The sequence below is a fragment of the Pelecanus crispus genome, chromosome 22 (assembly GCF_030463565.1).
Source record: "Pelecanus crispus isolate bPelCri1 chromosome 22, bPelCri1.pri, whole genome shotgun sequence".
In the NCBI taxonomy this organism is placed as follows: domain Eukaryota; kingdom Metazoa; phylum Chordata; class Aves; order Pelecaniformes; family Pelecanidae; genus Pelecanus; species Pelecanus crispus.
This window is the reverse complement of record NC_134664.1, coordinates 3,722,029-3,745,142: the sequence shown is the minus strand read 5'-3', so window position 1 is coordinate 3,745,142 and position 23,114 is coordinate 3,722,029. Positions and strand designations below refer to the sequence as shown.

Genomic DNA, 23,114 nt, shown 5'->3' with positions numbered 1-23,114 from the left:
GGCCCCCGAGAGGGACACAGACTCGAAAGCCATGTGCAGAGAGGATTTTTGCAAAGGGGATCGGCCACCCTGTCCCGTCCCTTAGTGGCAGCTTCTTTGCAAGTGCTTCTGCCTTGGCCCTGGTACTTCTGGACTCTGCTGCGGTTCATTTTTGTGGCCTGAAATGAGCCTGGAGGATGAGGGTGTGGAAAAGCAGTTGGGGTATCTCAGTCCCAGAGTCCTAAACACAAGCATTTGTGCCTCGGGTGGAGAGAGACGCGCGAGCTAGCTACGTGCATTGAGCATGTTGAAGGAAGGACAGGCAAAGTGTTGGGTTTGGGAACTGGACTGAACGGGAACCCCAATTCTGGACAGCCCCTGTGTTTGGATCCCATCCCACCTTCCTGCCCACCGTGACCCGGACACATCTCTAAAGGGTGAAGGCAAGATCTGAGGCCGGAGCGCACGCTGGGAGCACGCTGCTCGTCCCTGGGGCGAGAGCTGCCCCCGCGGCCCCGCACAACTCCTGCTGCTGGGACAGAGATTGCCTCTGGTGCTTAGGTGTAGCTGCTTGGGAAAATAGACTATTCCACTGTTGCTTTCTTTGTTGCAGGGAAGAAAAGGGAGTTCAGGTTTCATCCGATCAAAGAAACCATTGTGGAGGAGCCTGTTGATATTACGCCGTTCCTGGACCAGCTGGATGAGTCACTGAAGGATAAAGTCCTGCAGCTGCAGAAGGGAAGGTTGGTGTCGTTTGGTCGTGTTACATTTTGTGCTGATCTCTTCAGGGCAACAACGCACAAGACCTTTTAGTCCTGTTGTACAACGCTGCTTGCTCCAGAGCCCTTCTCTTGGAGCTAATGCGATCTTGTGGCTTGTCTCCCTTTAACACGGAGAGGTCCTCCTGCACGGTTCCTGCAGGAAAACATCCAAGTGGTTTTGAAAGGTGCTGGGTTAAAAGCCTTGTAATTAGTCCTTGGAGCAGGCTCAGAGCAGGACACACCAGCAATTTGCTGGTGGCTACAGCATTTCTATGAATCAGTGACAGGAAGGCAAAAGGCTCCCAGTTTCATCCTTCTTGGCTGTTGGACTGGCAAGGGGAGGCTGCGTAGGCCTTTGGGGCCATTGCTGCCCGGGGGCTTCAGTACATCTCTGCATGGGACGCGTTCCCTGCGCGCAGAGATGTACCTGTGTCCGCACGTGCTCTGGACTTCCCCACCTCCACTCTTGATTTTCAGCAACCTTGAAATTAACTCCATCTAGAGAAGGTTAAAAAAAGCTCTTGCTTTGCAGACCTCAGCACAGGAGACTGCTTTAATGTAATTTATGTCTTTATGGCTTTAAGTTCATTTAATCTTAGGCTTTTAGTTATTTAATTTGTTTGTCTTGCTGCAGGCGACCTCAGGCGCTTTTGTAAGTAGGTGCTGCAGCAGTGAAACGCATTCTTCCAGGGCTGGGTCTCTGCAGTGTGTGCTTCTGAGCCGTGCCTTCCTCTAAGCCTGGCACCAGCACAAAGCGGAGCCTCCCCCACTCCCAGGTCCTGGGGGCTCCCGAGCAGAGCCAGCTCAGCACAAAGCCCCCTTGTCCCTGCTTTCGGTATCTTCCTATGTAACTTGGATTTCCTCTTGTTTTTGTGCTCCAGCGATACGGAAGCTCAGTGTGAGGTCATGCAGGAAATCGTGGATCAAGTCCTGGAGGTAACTGCACAGAGCCGGGGAGCAACGCTGCTGCCCAACTCTAAAACCAGAGCAGCTGGCGCGGCGCGGGCAGCGCAGCTCCCAGCCTGCCCCTAGAGCTGCTGCCGAAGGCGGGACACAAGCCTGAGGACACTCAAATCCTAAACGAGTTCAAAATGGCACTGTGCAGCTCTGTCCGTGGTCGTTAAACACAGCCCCAAGCTGCTGCTTGCTGGAAGGGTCTCGCAGGGGAAGACCGCTCCGTCCATGCTGTGTTTCCTTAGACCCCGTGCCTAAACGTCCCCGGTAGTTGCTCTCGGATGGGACACCGGGTGAGGCGCGCTCACATTTTGGCCCCGCGTGGCTGCTGTAGTGCACAGAGCTCCTGGGGGCTTCTGCGTGTGCTCCCTCGCTTTTGGCCCTGGGCTTTGTGCTCAGGAGAGGCTGCAGCAAGCCCTGCCCAGCAGAAGAGCTGCGGATGTTTCCCAGGAGCTGAGCGTTCAAGGAGAGGTTGCATCGCCTGCCTCTAATCAGCTCCCTTGAGAGTCGAGTGGCCTTTTGGTATACGAGAGCTGCTTCTCCCCTCTGTGGCAGCATGGGGAAAGGGCTTGTCAGGGTGTAAATCCTCGTTGCCAGGTGCCTTCGGTCCCTGTTAGCCCTTTGCAGAGGGAGAGCTGAGCTGAGTGAATTACTAGCCATTAGAGGATAAGTGGATTGTGGTGACTGTGAAGTGCTTCCGAGCTGGACATCAATTAGGGGCTTGTCTCGCTGGTGGCCAGCTCCCAGTGCTGCAATATAGCAGCAAAATGGCCCCTGAGCAGCCTGGGGTCCATTCCCCGCAGCAGTGACTCTGCTGCGTCCCTTCCAGCTGTACCTGTGCTGGGCAGGCAGGGTTTGCGCTTGTGCTTTCTCCTCTCATTCCTTCCCTTCTCTCTACCAGGAGGACTTTGACTCGGAGCAGTTATCAGTGCTTGCATCCTGCCTTCAGGAGCTATTTAAGGCTCACTTCCGTGGTGAGGTTTTGCCAGAAGAAATCACAGAGGAGTAAGGATCTTTTTTTTTTTTTTTTTTTTTTTTTTGGTGCCTCATCCCTTCACACTAGGACTTGGGCTTTTCCCAGTAAAATATTCACCATTTTCAGAAGGCTGTGCTGAAGCCAGCAGCTTCCCTTATGAAGCACTCCAGGGTTCACAAGCGGTCAGTGTGGGGCTGGTCAACAGTTGTCATATCCAGGGCGTGAAAGAGACCATCCTCCTCCTCCCCAGCAGCGCAGGGAGAGCCTGCTGCCGCAGGTCCTTGCCTCGCAGCTCAGTTTAGGTGATGCTCTGGTGGCTTCTGACTGTCTGACCAGGGCATGCAGGGTCCTAAATAAATCTGTCGGAGGGCTGGAGCCCCTCTGCTCGGGGCCAGGCTGGGGGAGCTGGGGGTGTTCAGCCTGGAGAGGAGGGGGCTGCGGGGAGACCTGAGTGCGGCCTTCCAGTACCTAAAGGGGGCCTGCAGGAAGGATGGGAACAATCTTTAGCAAGGCCTGTTGTGACAGGACAAGGAATAATGGATTTAAACTAAAGAAGAATAGATTTAGACTAGACATAAGAAAGAAATTGTTTACAGTGAGGGTGGTGAGGCACTGGCACAGGTTGCCCAGAGAGGCGGTGGAGGCCCCATCCCTGGAACCATCCCAGGCCAGGTTGGACGGGGCTCTGAGCACCCTGGGCTGGTTAAAGCTGTCCCTGTCACTGCAGGGGTTGGGCTGGGTGGGCTCTAAAGGTCCCTTCCCACCCAGAGCATTCCATGATTCCATGATTCTGTCCCTGCTGTCCTCGCACAAACCAGCACCGTACACTCTTCCTCCGGGATTTTGTTGGAACAGGGCTCGGAGTCAGAGCTGCTGGGTTCTGCTAGCAGGACCGTTCCTCTCTCCTCATTAGCCTTGATGGCCCAAGGACCGCAGCGGGCAAGGTCCAGGGCTTTTGCCTGCCACTGCTGGGGAAACACGGGGGACAGGTGCACACGGAGCTCTGACTGTTGCGTTTGTCCCGCAGGTCTCTGGAGGAGTCGGTGGGGAAGCCTCTCTACCTAATATTTAGGTATGTCTGTTCTGAAATTTTTGAATAAACTAGTTAGGGCTTGCTTGTTTGCTTCCTGAGCACCACCATGGGTGAACCCTGTGGCTCTAATTCTGCCACGCTCCTGCTTGCCCCAGGGCTGATCCCAGAATCAGAAGAGTTTATTGCTTCGTTCTGCCTATGCTGCATTTTGTTTAGTAGAAAGACTTAAAATACAGGAAAATCACGGCTCATTTTGTCATTTGTGGAAGCCTGGGATCCCTGGCTAACTGAAGTTTGCTTGGTCCTGACCCCTTTGCTGCTGCACGTCCCGCCATCCTCTGCAGCAGGGGTAGGAGAGGCGGCCCCTGTGCCCAGTCCCGAGGGCGAGAGGCCGGGACCCGCCTGGTGCTGGCAGCTGGGTTCCCTACAAACTGCCGGTCCTCGTTAGCAGAGAAGCTCGTGCGTGAGATCCAGTGTAACATAGCTGTGCTGTGCTCCCCAAGGAACCTCTGCCAGATGCAGGAGGATAATAGCGGTTTCTCACTGCTGCTGGATCTCCTGTCTGAGCTCTATCAGAAGCAACCCAAGATCGGCTACCACCTCCTGTACTATTTAAAAGCCAGGTAGGCCAGCGGGGATGGCGGGGAAGCATCCAAGCTTCGATTTGGCTCGTGCTGCCTCCAAGAGCCGGCTCGGTGTCGCACCATCACCCCCGGCCCTGGCTGTGGCGCGAGGCTGGCAGGCTCCTCTCCCACCTGCGCACGTCTCCTTCCAGCAAAGCTGCAGCGGGGAAGATGAACCTGTACGAGTCCTTCGCCCAGGCCACGCAGCTGGGGGACCTGCACACGTGCCTGATGATGGACATGAAGGCCTGCCAGGAAGACGACGTACGGCTGCTCTGCTACCTCACCCCCTCCATTTACACAGAGGTAAGGCCCCTGCCAGGCGCCAGGAACCCCAGTTCAGATGCACGGGGCATCCCCTCGCCTTCCTGCGGGTGGGCTCGGGGCTGGGCTGATTTGCTTCTGAGCTTCAGGCCTGTTATGCTGCAGCAGAGAAGCCATAAAGCCTAGAAAAGCTTCTGTCAGGCTGAGCACAACACGGTCTCCATCCACCCCCCCAGCCCAGCTTAACGGGGGTCGGCATGCTGCCGTCAGATTGATGTTCAGCTGCTGTCATAGAATCATTGAATCGTTTAGGTTGGAAAAGACCTTTAAGATCATCCAGTCCAACCATTAACCTACACTACCAAGTCCACACTAAACCCATCAAGGGTAGACTAGACTAAACCATGTCCCGAAAATCCTACCTGCTCACAGCCCCGTTAAAGCCTGATGTGCTCTGGATGGCGAGATGCTAACCTTGCCGTCCCGGATTCCTCTCGTGCACGTGCTTGGCTCTCAGCACAGTGCTGTCTGCGCTCCCTGGTTTTGCTCTCTGCTGCTTTTCTTCTGGAGAGCAGCAGGTGAAGGCTCCAAGCAGACGTGTCAAAGTCTGGGGGAAGCAGAGCTCAGAACGAGTTCTGCTGCAGTCCCGGAACCCTTGGGTTTAATGAAAGGTGTTCTACTGCTTTCAGCACTCGGTGCTGAGGTGGAGCCGGGTGGACGTAGCAGAGAGCACGTTTGCAACGGGGAGCGGGGCATCTGCACCGGATAGGTGACAGCTCGGTCCCAATTCACGCAGCCTGCCTGGGTCTTGGACAGAGCTGCTGTTACCTCCCTGCTGCCAGGGTGCTGTTGAGCTCTTGCAGCCCTGCGCAGGCTGCAGCCTTTTATTTGAAATGGTTGCAGGGTGGAGGCTGCTTCCAACAAGCATCGGGCGATCGCCCGGCTTCAGGGAGCGGTGCTGGGGGTTGGAGAGAGGTAACATCACGCACTGTGAATAGATGGAGGGGTCATAGTTCTGCGTGTACTTTCTCATTCCCTGGGAGGAATGAGCTGGCCCCGCTCCTCCCTCCTTTCTGGCTGGTTCAGCGGGAACATCTGCTGGGCGTTGAGGCCGTCCAGCCCCGTTCCTCATGAGCGCTTCCCGGGGGCTGCGGTGGGGAAGGGGGCACAGCAACAGCCTGGGGAGGGGAGAAGAACCTGCGCAAGAGTAGGCGCCGTGCCACGCCGCAGCGCAGCACGTGCTCTGGGGGGGGATCCTGGTGTAGAGCGGCAGCTGGATCCCCCTCCCTGGTCCTTTGGGTTTAACAGCCTCCCTCCCCAAAGCAGGGTCAGGCTGCTGCTGCCCCCGTGGGCGTAGCGACCAGCTCGAGTCAGGCAGAACGTCCCGAGAGCAGCCTGTCTGGACAGCCAGATCCAAACGGTGCAGCCGTAGCTTGGGGCCGCCAATTTTCCTGGCCTTTTGGCCCGTGTGTTGATTTTTTTTTTTTTTTTCTTTATTTCCTCGCAGCGCTGCATAACGCACGAGGCCCTGGAACAGCCAGCAAAGCTAGCGAGGATAGGGGAAAAAAATGGGGAATTTTAACCTCTCTGGTCTGGTTGACTTCGGCCACCCGCAATCGAAGCAGCCTGGCTCCTCGCGCAGCTCCGCTCGGCCCCGGTGGTTGGTGTCAGCTGCGTCTCACAGATGTGCTGGGCGCTCGCTCGCGGCGGCCTGCCCGTGCGCTGCCTTGCAGCCCTTGGCCCGCTCGAGCAGTGAACGAACCTGCCGGCTCCAGGCTGCGCGCAGAAAATCAGCCTGTCGACCCTCCTGCGCTTTCTTGGCTCCTTTTCCCGCTCGGCCGCTTCCCCCGTTGCGTTTCGGAAGCGGTGCTGGTTCTGGTCCAGCCCTCGCTGAGGCGCCGGGTCAGGCAGGGCGACGCTGCCCCTTGCAAGGAGGAACGTGTGCGTGTGTCTGAGCCTGAACCGAGGAGGAGTTTTGCCTCAGCTATGGGGATAGGAGCTTTTGACTGGCCTCTTCCTCGTGTCCTTTCCTGAGCCCTGCCTTGCTTTTGTACTCTTCCAGTTCCCGGACGAGACCCTACGAAGCGGCGAGCTGCTGAACATGATCGTAGCCGTCATCGACTCATTCCAGGTAAGGAGGGGACCAGTGTCCGGGCTGGGATGCAGCGCGTTCCTGAAGCGGCAGCACTCGTCTCCTCTGCTCCCGGGAGGTTTAAACCTGGAACGGCCCCTCGGCGCGGGGTGCAGGGCAGCGCTCTGCTTGTTCAGTCCTCCTTGCCCCCGTTCTGGAGTGGAGCGTCGGGCTTTGCGAAGAGGAGCCCCGGAACCTCTGGGTATCTCTTTCCCTTGAGGAGCTGCGCTGTGCAGCGTCCGAAGGCTGAATCCAAGCTTTCAAGGGCTCTCCCTGGCCGCCGAGCTGCAGCCCGCACGCTGGGAGAGATTTGCCAGGGTTTGCTCTGATCCCTCTTGAGTTGCAGGCGTTGGCGAAAAGCACCGCCACGGCCACCGCTGCTGCGGGCAATCAATAATCATAATTCCCGATAAGGAGCCCCTTGGCGGGGAGGTGCTTAGTGCCGCTGGGGAGATGCAAAGCTGTGGGCAGCGGCACAACGGGCACGTGTGCGGCAGGGCGCAGGAAAGGTGCAGGCAGCGCGTCCCCTGCTGCCTGCGGGCCGGCAGGGCCGAGATCGCGCCCGGCTCTTCCCGTCCCGGTGGGAGATCCGCTGCAGGCTCAGCGGGCTAATGAGCGGAAGGCCAAGCCCTTGTTAGACCCTCCTGAAAGGAACCTTTCCCTGTGGTCACTCCAAGTTGCCATGAGCAACCCAAAAATAGTCACGGTGAAAGCTGGGGGCGGGGAGGTGGGCACGGGCAGGAATGCTGTACTGCGTGTTTCTGCTGTCTAGGCTCGTCTGGAGCGTGATCTGCTGATAACCCTTTAACTCGCCCTATTTATACACCATTCCTGGCCAGTCGTGCTTTTCCCAGCTGCGCAGGGGCCAGAACGCCTCGCCAGCAAGTTTTGCTTGGCAGGCTGGAGCCGAAGCTGGGTACAGGAAAGGTTTGAGTCACGATGCCCTGACCCCCCCCAGCTCAGCCCTGCTCTTACTCCTCTGCTGCTGGGCTCTGCCCCGTGCTGAAATGCAAAGGTTTTGTTTTTCTCAGCAGAGGCCCGTAGCGTTTCCTTTCCCCTCCCTTCTCCAATTCCTTCGTTCCTTCCTGTTATTCTTCATCTGTTTCCCCACGATGCTCTGGCTGCGTGGCCCCCGCGCCCGGCCCACGTGGGCTCTGTGAGCAGAGCTGTGGGGCAGAGCCCGGGCAGCTCAGCCTGCTGCGTGCCTCCGGCACCCTGCGCCCGAGCAGGCTGCGGTGGCTTGGACCCGGAGGCGGAGGAGCAGGGAGGAAGGCAGCCAAGAGCCAAGGTGCGCTCTGCAGCTGAGCCTGTCGGCGCAGGAGCGGGGCATGGTGCTCCCCAGCTCCCGTCCCTGCTCCGGTGCATCCCGGGCCAGCTCCCCGTGCATCCCATGCCCCAGCCTCTGCTTCCACCTCTCCCAGGGATGAAGGGGGTGAGTCAGGGCAAGAAGCACCACACGTCTGGGTAGCGTCAGCTCCCGTCCTGCAGACCAGGGACGGTCCGGGGCCCCGAGCAGAGAAGTCTGGGCTTGTCAGAGCTTTCCCAGCAGGCTGCCAAGCCCTGCCCGCTGCCAGCCCCCAGGTGGGCTTTGTGCATCTGTCGGCAAAAGCCTGGATCCAAGAGCGCCTGGAGCGCAAGGAGCAGGTCCCCAGCACTTGTGCGGCAGCCGAGCTCTCCGATCAGAGCGACACCGTCCCACCCGCCCTGGCCCAGCCCACGGGGATCTGCTGTCTGTCCTGCGTGACGCTTACTCTCCAGCCTGGGTGTTGATGTGTGAAACCATTAACCTCTCGTTGCTTCCTTGCCTCTGCTGGTCCCTTGCAACAGCTGCCTCTCCCCGGAGCTGCTTAACCCAGCGCTGATTTATGAGCCACCTGCAGCCTACAGGGTTTCTGGGACTCCCCGCTGGATCCCTGCTCTTGCAGAGAGATGGCTGATGTCGGCAGAGCGACAGCTTCCCTGCTTGCTCTCTGGACCTGCCCGGTGCTCCCCCACATCAGAGGGCTTCTGCAGGGCCTGGGCATCCCGCTAACCCTGTTTTCTCTGCCACCCAGTTGCAGGAGCTGGTGTGCCACGTGATGATGGGGAACCTCGTCATGTTTCGGAAAGACTCAGTGCTGAACATCCTGAGTGAGTGGCACTCCTGCAGGCACGAGCGCATCTCAGGGAGGGCGGGAGTGAAAGCGGAGCGGTTTCTGGCCACCCCCACGCCTTCGGGCCCCCATTTTGCAGAGAGACCCCGAGTCCCTGGGAAGGGAGAAGGCTGCAGCCTTCATCGCGGCTTTGCCCTTCTGATCGGGCAGGCTGTAGTCAGTCTGTGGCCGCGCTGCTATCAGAAGAGCCCCGCAGAAGCTGGCTGCTCGTGCAGCGTCCGAGAGAGGCTCTCGGGCTGGCCATGTTATGCCCAGGTCTGGATTTCTTCATGGTATTATTGCTGCTGCCCTAAACCGGATTTTTAGCTGTGTGATCCAAGCTGTGTGCTCTAATGGGTTTCACCAGGCTGGCTGTACGATGGCTCAGGAGCCCCGGCTCTCCGCAGTGCCAGGCAAAGTGTAACCCAGGGCTCTGCGTATCCGCAGCCTGCCTGGGCAGAGGGGGAAAAAAAAGACGAGGAAAGTCCCGAAATAGCCCCCAGCTCTGCGGCCTCTCCATGTGGTCCCAGCTGCTGTGTCTCCGGGGATGTGAACTTGTCTTGGTGCACACCAGTGGTGTGCCGTGCAGTTGGCTGTTCCCTGCCGCGCAGCAGCCGATACGGCAGTGCCGGAGGCCAGGCCTTTCTGGGAACAGCTGTAACCTCTTCTCCCAGTGCAGCAGGGATGAGGGCAGCTGGGAGATGACAGCAAAGGGGTGGACAGAAAAGTTGGAGCAGGGATTTCCCTTCATTTTCTCTTGACTCTGACACCCCAAGAGCAAAAACGCCCTCGCTGCTGTTTAGTCTGGCCCTTGGAGCACCCTGAGCTAACAGTAAGCCTCTCAGATGGATGCCCGGCCCTTTGCCAGGACCGTGGTCCCCTCGGCCGCTGTGTAGGAAAAGGCCGGTGCCCATGATCTCTCCCTCGCAGCATTCCTCGCCTTTCCCCCCAGGATCACCAGTGGGTGACCCAGTTCCTCTTGCAGCTTTTTAACTGGACTTGGGCTCGCATCTGTGCGAGCCGCTGGCTGTCGTGCAGTGGAAGAGCCCTTCCAGTCTCCGGCCAACGCTGCTTTTGCCCGTGTGCGCCCCGTGGCTCCTGCCCAGCGGTCAGGGCCGGCCGTGGCTGCAGCCCTCTGGGCCGGGGTGGTTTTGGGCAGAGCCAGCGTGGAGAGCTCGGTGCACGGGAGCCAGCGTTTCCGGAGACGAAGCCCCATCGCCCGGATCCAATGGCTGCCTAGATCCAGCTTTGGTGTTACACAAGCTGCGAGCAGCAGTCTAAGCCCATTAATTAGCGAGCCTTGTTAATTCTCTTCCTCTGAGCCCCGAGCAGCTGCTTTAGTGACTTTGCAGCTCTGCCACCCGTGCCTCAGCTGGCAGAGCCTGCCCCGGTGCCCGGAGCCCCTCGGCACGCCTGGGGCTGCCCACTCTGCTCACGCAGCTGCCCCGGCATGGCGCGAACCCCGACACATAGAATCATTTAGGTTGGAAAAGACCCTGAAGATCATCCAGTCCAACCGTTAAACATGCAGCGGGGTTTCGGGCACCGTGCCCTTCTCCGGTGCCCTGCTCTGGGCTGGAGGGGTGGGTGTAACGCGGGCGGGAGCTGCGCCAGCCCTGAGCACGGCCGGACCTCGCAGAGCTCCGGGCGCCGTGCAGCTCCCCTCACTGTCCTGTGCTTCCCCGTAGTTCAAAGCCTGGACTGGGAGACCTTTGAGCAGTACTGCACCTGGCAGCTCTTCCTCGCACACAGCATTCCTCTGGAGACCATCATCCCCATCCTGCAGCACCTCAAATACAAAGGTGAGCTGTCCCTTGCGCGGGAGGGGCGTGGCGTTGGGCCACGGCGGCCACGAGCTCCCGTGCTGAGGGTGTCCTTTCCTTCGCAGAGCACCCTGAGGCATTATCCTGCCTGCTGCTGCAGCTGAGGCGAGAGAAGTAAGTGCCACCGAGCGTGGGGCTGCGTGACGCTCTGCACAGGGTCCCGTGGCCGCAGGCTTGCGGGGCTGCCCCCGGCACGCGGCTGCTGGCTCTCTTCTTCGGCCCTTGGTGCAAGGAGGGCATGGAGCTGCTGGAGCGGGTGCAGAGGAGGCCACAGAAATGATCCGAGGGCCGGAGCCCCTCTGCTGCAGGGCCAGGCTGGGGGAGCTGGGGGTATTCAGCCTGGAGAGGAGGGGGCTGCGGGGAGACCTGAGTGCGGCCTTGCAGCGCTGAAAGGGGTCTACGGGAAGGATGGGGGCAAGCTTTTAGCAAGGCCTGTTGTGACAGGACAAGGAATAATGGATTTAAACTAAAGAAGAATAGATTTAGACTGGATATAGGGAAGAAATTGTTTACAGTGAGGGTGGTGAGGCACTGGCACAGGTTGCCCAGAGAGGCGGTGGAGGCCCCATCCCTGGAACCATCCCAGGCCAGGTTGGACGGGGCTCTGAGCACCCTGGTCTGGTTAAAGCTGTCCCTGTCACTGCAGGGGTTGGGCTGGGTGGGCTCTAAAGGTCCCTTCCCACCCAGAGCATTCCATGATTCCATGATTCTTGAGCACCATCGGCGTGGCGGGGACCGGGGGATGCCCCCCGCTCCGGCTTGGGCTGCTTGAGAAGCAAGGCGGGGGGAAAGCCCCTGGGGACAGAGTGGGGCGACGAGCGCAGCGGCAGCACCCTTCCTAAAGCCAGCAGCTCCCTGCTGTGCCCCAGCTTTGGGCGCACCGTTTGCCGAGCACCGGTGGGCTCTTGGTCACCTTGCGCGTCCTGGAGCCCACTACTTCATGGAGAGCAGGCTGTCACCCACCTCCCGCAGGCTGCCCTGTTGGAGCTTCCTTGGCATCCATCTCTGCTGCCTCTGCCTGCTCGGGTGGATTGGCCACGTCCCGCCGCTCTAAGTGAAGAGCACTTTATTTGTTTTCATTAACGCGGCGCGTGAGGCCAGCTAATCTAATCCCAGCTCTAAATTACGTTAGCGAAAAGCACGCCGTGACGGAGAGCGCAGGGGCGAGCTCTTTTTCCCATGGCGGGGAGGGATCGGGGCTGGCACGGACGGGTGACGCCGTGGTTGGTCTCCTCTCCCAAGTAGTTAGTGATAGGACGAGAGGAAATGGGCTCAAGCTGCGCCAGGGGAGGTTTAGGTTGGATATAAGGAAAAATTTCTTCACGGAAAGGGTAGTCAAGCATTGGAACAGGCTGCCCAGAGAGGTGGGGGAGTCCCCATCCCTGGAAGAGTTCAAAAAATGGGCAGAGGTGGCACTTGGGGACATGGTTTGGTCTAGTCTACCCTTGACGGGCTTAGTGTGGACTTGGTAGTGTAGGTTAATGGTTGGACTGGATGATCTTAAAGGTCTTTTCCAACCTAAACGATTCGATGATTCTGTGACGCGGGCTGGGCAGGGAGCTCGGTGGCACCTGGTCCCCGGGAGGATTGCTTGCCAGCAATCTCGGGGAAGCAGAGGAGTCTGAACGCTGCCTTTCGTCCCCCAAACCTGGGAGCCGATGCTGCTGGGGCTGCCAAAGAGCGTGCGGGACCCCGGCGGTGTTTGGGGAAGCTTGGTCCCACCCGGGCTGTGCCTGGGCTCCTGCGGCAAGGTCCCATGCAGCACGGCAGCTCCGCAGACCTGCAGTGTCCGGGTCTGGAGCCTCCCGTCAGGCTCAAGCGGGCGGCAGCGGCTGCAGGGCGGACCCCAGCTGAGTGGGGTGCAAACCCCTTGTCCTTCCTCCTCACGTGCCCTTCCCCGTGTGCCGCAGGCCCAGTGAGGAGATGGTGAAAATGGTGCTGAGCCGGCCCTGCCACCCCGACGACCAGTTCACCACGAGCATCCTGCGGCACTGGTGCATCAAACACGACGACCTCCTGGCCGAGCACATCAAGTCGCTGCTGATCAAGAACAACAGCCTACCACGAAAACGCCAAAGGTAAGGGGCCGGGGCAGGCGCGGCATCTCCCGCCGCTTCCTCTGGGGCCGCCGTGCCGCCGGCAACCGAGCGACGGACTCTGCCTTGTGCCCCGCTGCCGGCCGGGCAGCCGAGACGCCGCGTGCCGTCGGCGCAGCACAGCCGTGCCAGCCCGTCCTGCCGGTTACGCCATGGTCTCCTCGAGGCCGGGGCGGTGCCGCTGCCCACCCACGCGCTGACGCGCGGCCAGAGCCCCGAGCGAGCGTCTCTGCTCCAAGAGCTGTGCGGGAGGCTGGGCTTTGATCTCGCCTGCGCTGACATCCAGCCAGCGGGACCCTTTTATGCCGAGCCCATTACCCAGGCTGTGTGGGCAAGCGTTTTTCAGCTGCTTGTGTGAGCGGTGCCAGGGTCGGGTGCTCCCCTGCTGCGGTGCCGGCCAGGCAGGCCCCTCTGCTCGGCCTTGCCGTGCCCGCCTGCGCGCAGCTGGATGTTTCCAGAGCATCTTTTGGTGCAGATAGTCTCCCAGACGTGGTTCACAATCTGTTCTGGGACGCTGCTGCGTCTGGGGCTGGGGCCCACCGGCGCGGTGGGACGAAGGGACACAGCTGCGCCAGGCTGTAGCCTGCAGAGGTTAAATCCCAGCTCCCGAGGTTCCTGATCTGCCTTTGGAGGGAAGGGGCAGAGCTCTGGGCGCTGGAGGAGGCGGCTGCACCACACCGCCGTGGGCGGTGGGAGAGGAGCGGAGAGCAGCGCGGGGTGCCGCAGCCAGCCCTGCCCCGCTGTGCCGGCTCCTGGCCGTGGTGGCACGTGGGACACCTCACCCCAACCCCAAAATGTCCCTAGGCGGGGAGGCAGGAGCTCCTGCTGCTGCGCTCAGCTCCCTGCGGCGTTTCCCAGCCTTGTATCCAGTCTCAAAGACCAAGATGGGGCTGCAAGGCAGCCTCTGCCCTTGGCGCAGCCGTCGCCTGCCGGAGCGAGAGGCGGCTGGTCCCTCTGCCCACTCTGTGCCGGCTCACGGCAGCGCGGGCACGGCCACCCCTCCGGCAGCGCCCGGGTGCCGGGCTCTGGGTTACGGGGAGAGCAGGGTGCTCTGCGCCCGGCTGCCGGGGTGCTCTGCGGCCCCTTCCCGGCTGGGTGCCTGCGGGGCCTTTGCTGGAGTAGGAAGGACATCTAGTGTCCTGGGAAAGCAGAGCAGCACCGCGCTCCCACCGCAGCCAGGGCTGCGTGTCCCCAAGGACCCCCCCCACCCAGCACCCGGGCAGCCGGCACCCCCGTGCCACGGAGCTGGGTCACGGCCGGCGGCTCGGACGCAGCCTTGCCGGGAGGTTCGCCGTCGCTGGGATCTCGCCGGCGCTCCCGCTGCTCCGTGCCCGCGTCGCACACCGGCACCGGGGAGAGCGGCCACTTCTGCCGGCGACTGGGCCGCCTCTGGGTCCCCCCGTGCTCTCCGAAGAGGCTGCCGGGGAATTCTGCGCCTTTGTCTGTTCCGCTGCGTTAATTAATGGCCTTTCACAGTGGAACAACGCGGCTATTTTCACTGTTTCTGTGCCGGGAGCCGAGCCGTACCCAGGTCTAATCCCCGCTAATGAAGGGGCGGCCGGCTGAGGCCCCGGCTGTTGGCAGCACACCGGGTGCTGGCACCGCGCACCGTCCTGCGGCTGAGGCTCAGCGCTGGGTGCTTTGTGCTCCCCGGAGCCACCGGGGATGGAGGCGGTGAGCACCCTGAGCAGGATTTACCCCCTTAATGTGGGCTGGAGCAGCGCACGCAAAGCAGCCCTGAGCCACCCTGCACGTGCCGGAGCCGGAAAATGGATCCTGCGCCGCTCCCCATCGCCGGACCCCCCTGCTCCAGCGTCTGGGTGCCGGGGCACCCCGGACGGCAGGGTTATCTGTGCCCCACGTCCCTTTGGAGGTTTGGGGGTGCTGCTGCGGGGCCGTGGCACTCGGTTCGCCCGCACGCGGGGGGTTCCTGCAGCCCGTCTTTGGGGGGGAGAAGCTTAGGGGCGGCGGGGGGTGGGCAGGAGGAGCGGGGTGCGTGCTAATGGGCGCCGCTCCTCCGCCCTCAGCCTGCGCAGCTCCAGCAGCAAACTGGCCCAGCTGACCCTGGAGCAGATCCTGGAGCACCTGGACAACCTGCGCCTCAATCTGACCAACACCAAACAGAACTGTACGTACGGCCGTGCCGCCGGCGCGGGCCCCGGTGCTGCGGCCGCTGCCCGTCCCCATCGCCGCGGGGATGCTCAGGGGTACTGGGAGCCTCTTGGGAGCCCCTGCACCCAAAACCCCGGGCGGGCGGGGTTTCCCCTGCCTGGGGGTACCCTCTGACCCCTGTTTCCGCTGGTTCCTTGACAGTTTTCAGCCAAACCCCGATCCTGCAGGCGCTGCAGCACGTCCAGGCCAGCTGCGACGAAGCCCACAAGATGAAGTGAGTCTGTCCCTCCCTGCCCGGCGCTGGGCAGCCTCAGGGCCGTGGGGTGGGTGCCCCGACAGCGCCTGACCCCCGCCACCGCCACCCCTGCTTCCTCCCAGGTTCAGCGACCTCTTCTCCCTGGCAGAGGAGTATGAAGACTCCTCCACCAAACCCCCCAAAAGCCGCCGAAAAGCCACCCTCTCCAGCCCCCGCAGCCGCAAGAACGCGGCCCAGCCGGCCAACAACGAGGAGGAGTCGGCTTCCAGCAGCGCCTCGGTAAGCGTCCCCGCTCCCCCCGGCACCCCGCAGCCCCTCGGCCGCAGCCGCACCCCGAGAAGGCGCAGGCGGGAGCTGGGTGTCCCCCCCCGGCAGCCGTGACCCCCACTTCCCCCTCTCCTGGCGCAGGAGGAAGAAGACACCAAGCCCAAACCCACCAAACGGAAAAGAAAAGGCTCCTCCGCCGTGGGCTCGGACAGCGACTGAGGGCTCTGCCCTCTCCCCCGCTGCCCCCCGGCCCCGCCGCGCTCGGCCCAAAGCCATGGCCGGGGCGCGCAGGGGAGCGCGCGTCCCCCCCGGGAGCCCACCGGCACGGGGCCACCCCAGCTCCCGCCGTGGGCGCTGCGCTTCGCCCCCACCCTCCCCGCTTGACTTTTTCGCTCCCTTTTCACCCAGGGCTGGGGAGGGAGCGGATCGGGCACCCCCGGCGCCCGGCTCCAGCCCCTGCCCGCTCCAGGGGCGAGGGGTCCCCGAGAGGGGACGCGGCCCCGCGGGCAGGGGACGGGGGACGTTGGGGGGAGGCGGCAGGTGCAGCGCGCGTCCCCTATTTTGATATAAGAAATGTAAATAAACGGCGCGAACTGACTTGCTGCTCCAGGATGCTTTGGGGAGGGGGGAACGCGCGTCCCTGCCTGGGGGGAGGCCGAGCCCCCCGCAGCCTCCGCGCCTCTCCCCAGGCCGCGGCTTCGCTTCGGCGGACGCGGGGCGCGCCGGAGCTCGTCGCCCACGCGAGGAGGGGGCGACGCTCTCCCCTGTCACCCCCAGAGCTACTAGCGTTTTTAAGTGTTTTTAAAAAAAACAATAAAAAAAAAACCCCACAACTCTCCAGTGTTTTGTGCGGAACGCCACCGCTCCGTGCCCGCGTCTCCAGGAGCTCCCGGGGCCCGCGACGCTGCCAGCGGGAATCTGGGACGAGGGAATCGAGGGGATCGCAACGGGGAGGCCGCGGCGAGGGGGGACGTGGACGTGGGGGGGGCGAGGGGGGACAGGGCTGGGGGGGGGAGAGGGGCTGGGGGTGAGCGGGGTGGGGACAGGGCCACGATGGGGGGGAAGCGGGGGGGCTGGGGGGTTTCACCTGGTGAGGGGGCTGGGGGCGCGATGGGGGGGTGGCATTGGGGACATTGTGGGGATATGGCAGTGAGAGGGAGGGGGCTGCGGGGTGGGCACGGGGATGAAATGGGGGCGGCTGTGGTGCGGAGGATGGGGACAGGGTGGGGGGGTCCGTGGTGGGGGGCACAGGGATGGGAGAGGGCTCTGGGGCGAGTGGGGGTGGGGACAGGGACACGATGGGGTGACCCGGGGGGGGCCGGGGCTGGGGATAGAGGAGGGGGCTGCGGCCCGTGGGGTGAGAACGGGGATGGGGTGGGGGGGCTGGGGCTGAAATGGGGGGGCCGTGGTGAGGAGGGGGGGGGTCCGGGAGGCAATGGGGGGCTGTGGCAAGGAGGATGGGGACAGGCTGGGGGGGTCCATGGTGGGGGGATGGGGATGGGGTTGGGGAGAGTGGGATGGGGACAGGGACGGGATGGCGGGGCTGGGGCTGAAGCCGGGGGGGGCGTGGTGAGCAGTGGGGGGCCTGGAGGCGATCGGGGGCCATGGCGAGGAGGGGGGGGCCTGGAGGCGATGGGGGGGCCGTGGCGAGGAGGGGGGGGGCCGTGGCGAGCAGGATGGGGACAGGCTGGGGGGGTCCGCGGTGGGGGGACAGGGATGGTGGGGGGGAGTGGGATGGGGACAGGGTCGGGCTGGGGCTGAAGCGGGGGGGGGGCCGTGGTGAGGAGGGGGGGTCCGGGAGGCGATGGGGGGCAGTGGCAAGGAGGATGGGGACAGGCTGGGGGGGTCCGCGGGGAGGGGGGCGGGGATGGGGTTGGGGAGAGAGGGATGGGGACAGGGTCGGGATGGCGGGGCTGGGGCTGAAGCGGGGGGGGCCGTGGCGAGCAGTGGGGGGCCTGGAGGCGATCGGGGGCCGTGGCGAGGAGGGGGGGGCCTGGAGGCGATGGGGGGGCCGTGGCGAGGAGGGGGGGGGGCTGTGGCGAGCAGGATGGGGACAGGCTGGGAGGGTCCGCGGTGGGGGGACAGGGATGGTGGGGGGGAGTGGGATGGGGACAGGGTCGGGCTGGGGCTGAAGCGGGGGGGCCGTGGCGAGGAGGGGGGGTCCGGGAGGCGATGGGGGGCAGTGGCGAGCAGGATGGGGACAGGCTGGGGGGGTCCGCGGTGGGGGGACGGGGATGGTGGGGGGGAGGGGGATGGGGACAGGGACGGGATGGCGGGGCTGGGGCTGAAGCAGGGGGGGCCGTGGCGAGGAGGGGGGGGCAGGAGGCGATGGAGGGACCCTGGCGGGGGTGGGGGGGCAGGAGGCGATAGGGGCCGTGGCGGGGGGGTCCGGGATGCGCGGGCCCGCGGTGGGGCGGGGGCGAGGGGGGCAGGGCCGGGGCTGGCAGGGGCGAGCGGGACGTGAGCGGGGGGGGGCGCGGAGGGGGGGAGCCGGGGGGTGGTGGGCGTGGCCCCCGCCCGGGTGGGCGTGGCCCCGAGGGGCGCCCCGCCCCGCCCCGCCCCGCCCCGGCCGCAGCGGGGCCATGGCGCTGGTTGCGGCGCTGGCGGCACTGGCGGCGCTGGCGCTGCTGCAGCGGCTGCTGCGGCCGCACCTCTGGGCCGACCTGGCCTTCGCGGCGCGGGCCGCGCGGTGCCGGCGGCGGGCGGCGGCGGGCGGCGGGGGCAGCTTGGCCGCCCGGTTCCTGCGGGCGGCGCGGGAGGCGCCGGCCCGGCCGTTCCTGCGGGCGGCGGGGGGCGCGGAGCCCTACGGGCGGGCGGCGCGGCGGGTGGCGCGGGTGGCCAACGCGCTGCGGCGGCGGCCCCTGGGCGGCGGAGGCGGGGAGCTGGGCCCCGGCGTGACCGTGGGGCTGCTGGCGGGCAACGAGCCGCGCTTCGTCTGGGGCTGGCTGGGGCTGGCGGCGCTGGGGGCCCGCCCCGCCTTCCTGGGCACGGCGCTGCGCCCCGCCGCCCTCCGGCACTGCCTGCGCGCCTGCGGGGCGCGGGCGCTGCTGGTGGCGGACGGTGAGAACGGGGGCACCGGGGGCAGCGGGGGGCCGGGGCGGAGCGGGGGACCCGGGAGTGCGGAGCGACCCGGGAGCGGGGCCGGGGCTGGCTCGGGGGATGGGCTGGGGCCGGGGGCAGCGGGCGGGGACCGGGGACGGGGGGAGTGCGGAGCTCCCGGGGACCGGGGCTGGCTCGGGGGATGGGCTGAGACCGGGGATAGCGGGGAGGGACCGGGGACGGGGGGGACCGGGGCACCGGGGCCGGCAAAGGCTCCAGGGACGGGGGGAGCGGAGGATGAGGAGCACCGGGGAGCGGGGTGGGACCGCGGGGAACCGGGGCTGGCTCAGGGGATGGGCCGGGACCGGGGACGGGGGGCACCGGTGCCCCGGGCCCGTGGGGAGCGGGGCTGGCAAAGGCTCAAGGGACGGGCTGGTGCCCGGGGCACCGGGGAGGTACCGGGGACGGGGAGCACCGGGGCACCGGGGCCGGCAAAGGCTCCAGGGACGGGGGGAGCGGAGGATGAGGGGCACCGGGGAGCGGGGTGGGCCCGGGGGCACCGGGCCCGGGGCCGGCAAAGGCTCAAGGGCTGGGCCCGGGGGCAGCGGTACCGGTGGTGCCGGGGCCAGGGCGAGCTCCGGAGGCTCCGGGACAGCCCCGGGGCTGCTGCGGGGCACAGGGGTGGCAGCAGCGGTGCCGGGAGTCCCCAGCACCCCCCTCCCGGGCAGGGAGCGCGGGATCCGGACAGCTCGGGGGTGGGGGGGACCCGGGTGCCCCCGCGGGTCCCTGCGCTTGTGCCACGTTTTGCTCCCCCAAACCGGGCCCATCCACACGCCCCGCATGTGTCCGGCCCGGTCACCCTGGGGTGCAGATGGGGCACCCGGTCCCCGTCCTCTCCCCGCCCTGGGCCGGGCTGGGGGCCGTGGGCTGTGCCCAGGAGCTGCCGCCGTGCCAGCCTGTGCCCCCCCTGCTCCCAGACCTGTTTGCGGCGGTGGAGCCCATCCTGCCCAGCCTGCAGCAGGAGGGCATCGTGGTGTGGGTGCTGGGCTCGGGGCCCTACCCCCCCGGCGTCGTGGCCCTGCAGGAGCTGCTGGATGCGGCCTCGGAGGAGCTGGAGCCCGAGGAGGTCTGGCAGCCCGAGGACATGAACGACACTTGCCTCTACATCTTCACCTCCGGCACCACCGGTGCGTGCCTGCAGCTGGGAGCGGGAGCCCTGGGCGAGTGCGGGGGTGCTCGACGCCGTCTCCCCCCACTTCCAGGTCTCCCCAAAGCCGCCCGCGTCTCCCACCTCAAGTCCATCATGTGCCTGAGCTTCTACGAGCTGGTGGGAGCCTCCAGCCGGGACGTGGTGTACCTGGCCCTGCCCCTCTACCACATGGCCGGCTCCCTCCTGGGCATCGTCGGCTGCATCGGCATCGGTGAGCGGGGCCGGGGGCCCCGTGGCGAGCCCAGCGACGTTTCGGGGGGCTGACCCCCACCCCCCCATCCCGGCTCTCCGCAGGGGCCACTTGTGTGCTGAAGGAGAAGTTCTCAGCCAGCCAGTTTTGGGATGACTGTCGTGCCGAGGGTGTCACTGTCTTCCAGTACATCGGCGAGCTCTGCCGCTACCTGGTCAACCAGCCCCAGGTTGGGGGGAGCCAGGGTGGGTGGGGGGCTCCAGCGGGGGCACCCCCAAGTCTGACCCTGCGGCCCCGCAGCGCCCCGGGGAGCGGGAGCACGGGCTGCGGCTGGCGGTGGGCAGCGGGCTGCGCCCCGACGTCTGGCGGAGCTTCCTGCAGCGCTTCGGGGCCATCCGCATCGTGGAGACCTACGGGATGACCGAGGGCAACGTCACCCTCTTCAACTACACGGGGACGCCGGGGGCCGTGGGGCGCAGCAGCTTCATCTACAAGGTGAGAGGGGCCGGAGGGGTGCTGTGCCCGCCTGTACCCCTGCACCCGTCCCCGCTGGGGTGCTGACACCCGCCCGCGCCCTCTCCCCAGCTCTTCTCGCCCTTCGAGATCGTGCGCTACGACGTGACGGAGGGAGCGCCGGTGCGGGACGCGGCCGGGCGCTGCATCCGCGTGGGGACGGGTGAGTAGCGGGGATGGAGGGGGGCTTGGGGGTCCCCATGGGTGCCCCCATCACGTGTCCCCATCCCCGCAGGCGAGACGGGGCTGCTGATCGCCCCCGTGACCCCCCAGACCCCCTTCCTGGGCTACGCTGGCAGCCGGGAGCTGTCGGAGCAGAAGCTGCTGCGCGGGGTCTTCGCCGAGGGTGACACCTACTTCAGCACCGGCGACCTGATGGAGCAGGATGCGGCCCAGTTCGTCCGCTTCCGCGACCGCACCGGGGACACTTACAGGTGTCAAAGGCCCCCAGGGACAACGCAGCAGCACCCCACAGCCGGGGGGGGCTCAGCCCCATCCTGCTCATCCCTGTCGTCCCCCTCCCAGGTGGAAAGGCGAGAATGTGGCCACCACGGAGGTGGCCGAAGCCTTGATGGCCCATGAGTCCCTGCAAGAAGCCACCGTCTATGGCGTCACCGTGCCAGGTACCGATGCCCCCCCCCGCCACGGTGTCACCGCGCCCTCCCCCCCCCCCCCCAGCCCCGCGGTGCCCCCCAAGCTCTGCCCTCGCCCCCAGGCCACGAGGGTCGCGCTGGGATGGCGGCGCTGGTGCTGCGCCCCGGCTGCCGGCTGGATGGGCCCGCACTCTACCAGCACGTGGAGCAGCTCCTGCCGCCCTACGCCCGGCCCCGCTTCCTCCGGCTGCAGGTACCGGGGTGGGCTGGGGGGTCCGGGGGGTGTGTGGAGTGAGCGGGGGGGTCTCCCCAACCCGCCCTCCGCCGCCCTCCCAGGAGCGCCTGGCCATGACGGAGACCTTCAAGCAGCAGAAGGTGCGGCTGGCGCAGGAGGGCTTCGATCCAGCTCGCGTCCCCGACCCCCTCTTCCTGCTGGATGAGACCACCAAAGCCTACGTGCCCCTGGGCCCCGCGCTCTGGCAGGGCCTCCTGGATGGCCACTTCCGCATTTAGTCCTTGCCCGGGCCCCCCGAGCCCACCGGTGTCCTGCGACCGGGTGCCCCAAGGTGCCCCATGTCTGTCCCCCCAGTGCCAGGTGCCCCACGGCTCCTCCACATCCATTCTGCCGTCCCTGGGCACCCCGCGTCTGTCCTGTGGGTCCCCACGTCTGTCCTGCCGACCCCGGGCACCCCACGTCTGTCCTGTGGGTCCCCACGTCCGTCCTGCTGACCCTGGGTGCTCCACAACCATCCTGCGGGTCTCCATGTCTGTCCTGCTGTCCCCACATCTGTCCTGCCGTCCCCATGTCCATCCTACAGGTCCCCACATCCATCCTGCCATCCCCATGTCCATCCTGCTGTCCCTATGTCCATCCTGCCATCCCCAGGTACCCCACGTCCGTCCTACTGTCCCCCAGTGCCGCCTGGTTCCCCATGGCCATCCCTGTCCCCGTCCCCACCCGTGGGGTGCTCGCCCTCGGCCGCCGGTGCCTTCCCCCAGCTCGGGGCCCCGCTCATGATCTGGATACACGGGGAGGGGGGGGTTGGGGTTTTTTTGGATTTGGGTTTGTGGGGTTTTTTTAGTGGGGTTTTGGGTTGCTGGTGTTTTGGTTTGGGTTTTTTTTGACAAATAAACTCTTTTGTAGCACGTCTCGTCACTGTCCCCATCATGGGGGGGGTGTCACCCGGGGCTCTGTGGGGCGGGAGGAGGGGGGGGGACGCACGAGGTCCTGCTTTGGGGGGGGTCGCTACCTGGATTCAGCCCCCCCAGCCCCCATGCACCACACCAGCCGCAGCAGAAGTTATAAACCATTCCTTTCTTTATTAAACATAGCTTGCAAGTGATAAATATTACAAAGGTTTGTTGGGTGGGTTTGGGGTTTTTTTTAATTTCATTTTAATCCTTTCTCCAAAAAATTAGCTTATTATTTGTCCTGGCGCCGCGTCCCCAGCTGGCAGCGTGGACCCGGCTTTGCTTTATCGTTAAACCAGATTTCGAACACAATGCAAAAAGCGGGGGGGTGGGGGGGGCAAAGAAACCCTTAAATTTGTGCAAAAGGCCTGGTTTCCCAGCCCCCCCCCCCCCCGTCAGCTCAGCTGTGCCCCCTTGCACCCCCCCTTCTTGCAGGACACTCAGGGATTTTTTTTTTTGGGGGGGGGTGGGGTGTCGGTTGTGGCTGCCCCCCCCCCCAAAATTCCTGGGCTCTGGTCGGGGTGACCCTTGCCCCCCACCCCAAAACGCCACAGCAGAGCGTGTACTGGGGGCTGGCACTGCAGGGAGCAATTGGGGGGAGGGCATGCACCCCAAAAGCTGTGGAGCGATGGCGGGGGGGCAGCTCCACACCCCAAGCTCTGCTGGGACAGGGACTGGGACGTCCTTGAGCCGGGCCTTGCTGTGGTGGGGAGCAGCCCCGGGGATTGGGGGGGGTCCCCAGCTGTCCCCCACCCGGACTGGGGCTGCCCAAGGCCTGATCCTGGCACCCAGCACCCGGGAAGGGCTGTGGGGAGCTGGAGCAGGGGGATCCCAAAGCTGATGGCACCCAGGAATGGGGGGGCCCCCCCCCCCCCCCCCATACGCTCCCCCCAGCCCAGCTGGCTTCGGGCTGCCCAGCCCCTAAAGCTGCTCTTGTGCTGCGTCCTGGCAAAGTGGGCCTGAAATCCTGC

At 64.8% G+C, this 23,114-nt stretch overlaps 2 protein-coding genes across 2 annotated transcripts in view; both read left to right on the top strand.

Annotated features, from left to right (window-relative positions):
• The window catches only part of INTS3 (integrator complex subunit 3), a 43,850-nt gene extending 28,224 nt beyond the window's left edge, over window positions 1-15,626 (top strand). The window contains exons 16-30 of the mRNA XM_075724520.1: window positions 593-722; window positions 1,622-1,676; window positions 2,596-2,699; window positions 3,698-3,742; window positions 4,207-4,326; window positions 4,479-4,632; window positions 6,653-6,721; window positions 8,776-8,851; window positions 10,542-10,655; window positions 10,742-10,790; window positions 12,587-12,754; window positions 14,800-14,900; window positions 15,086-15,158; window positions 15,263-15,419; window positions 15,549-15,626. Coding sequence (XP_075580635.1) covers window positions 593-722; window positions 1,622-1,676; window positions 2,596-2,699; window positions 3,698-3,742; window positions 4,207-4,326; window positions 4,479-4,632; window positions 6,653-6,721; window positions 8,776-8,851; window positions 10,542-10,655; window positions 10,742-10,790; window positions 12,587-12,754; window positions 14,800-14,900; window positions 15,086-15,158; window positions 15,263-15,419; window positions 15,549-15,626 — 1,493 coding nt within the window. The remainder of the gene's footprint in view (window positions 1-592; window positions 723-1,621; window positions 1,677-2,595; window positions 2,700-3,697; window positions 3,743-4,206; window positions 4,327-4,478; window positions 4,633-6,652; window positions 6,722-8,775; window positions 8,852-10,541; window positions 10,656-10,741; window positions 10,791-12,586; window positions 12,755-14,799; window positions 14,901-15,085; window positions 15,159-15,262; window positions 15,420-15,548) is intronic.
• Window positions 15,627-17,989: 2,363 nt separating this feature from the next.
• SLC27A3 (solute carrier family 27 member 3) lies at window positions 17,990-21,465 on the top strand. The gene is made up of 10 exons (XM_075724523.1): window positions 17,990-18,467; window positions 19,424-19,633; window positions 19,709-19,867; window positions 19,951-20,075; window positions 20,147-20,341; window positions 20,432-20,522; window positions 20,595-20,793; window positions 20,885-20,982; window positions 21,075-21,205; window positions 21,289-21,465. The coding sequence occupies exons 1-10, from the start codon at window positions 17,990-17,992 to the stop codon at window positions 21,463-21,465; spliced, it is 1,863 nt and encodes a 620-aa protein (XP_075580638.1).
• The last annotated feature ends 1,649 nt before the right edge of the window (window positions 21,466-23,114 follow it).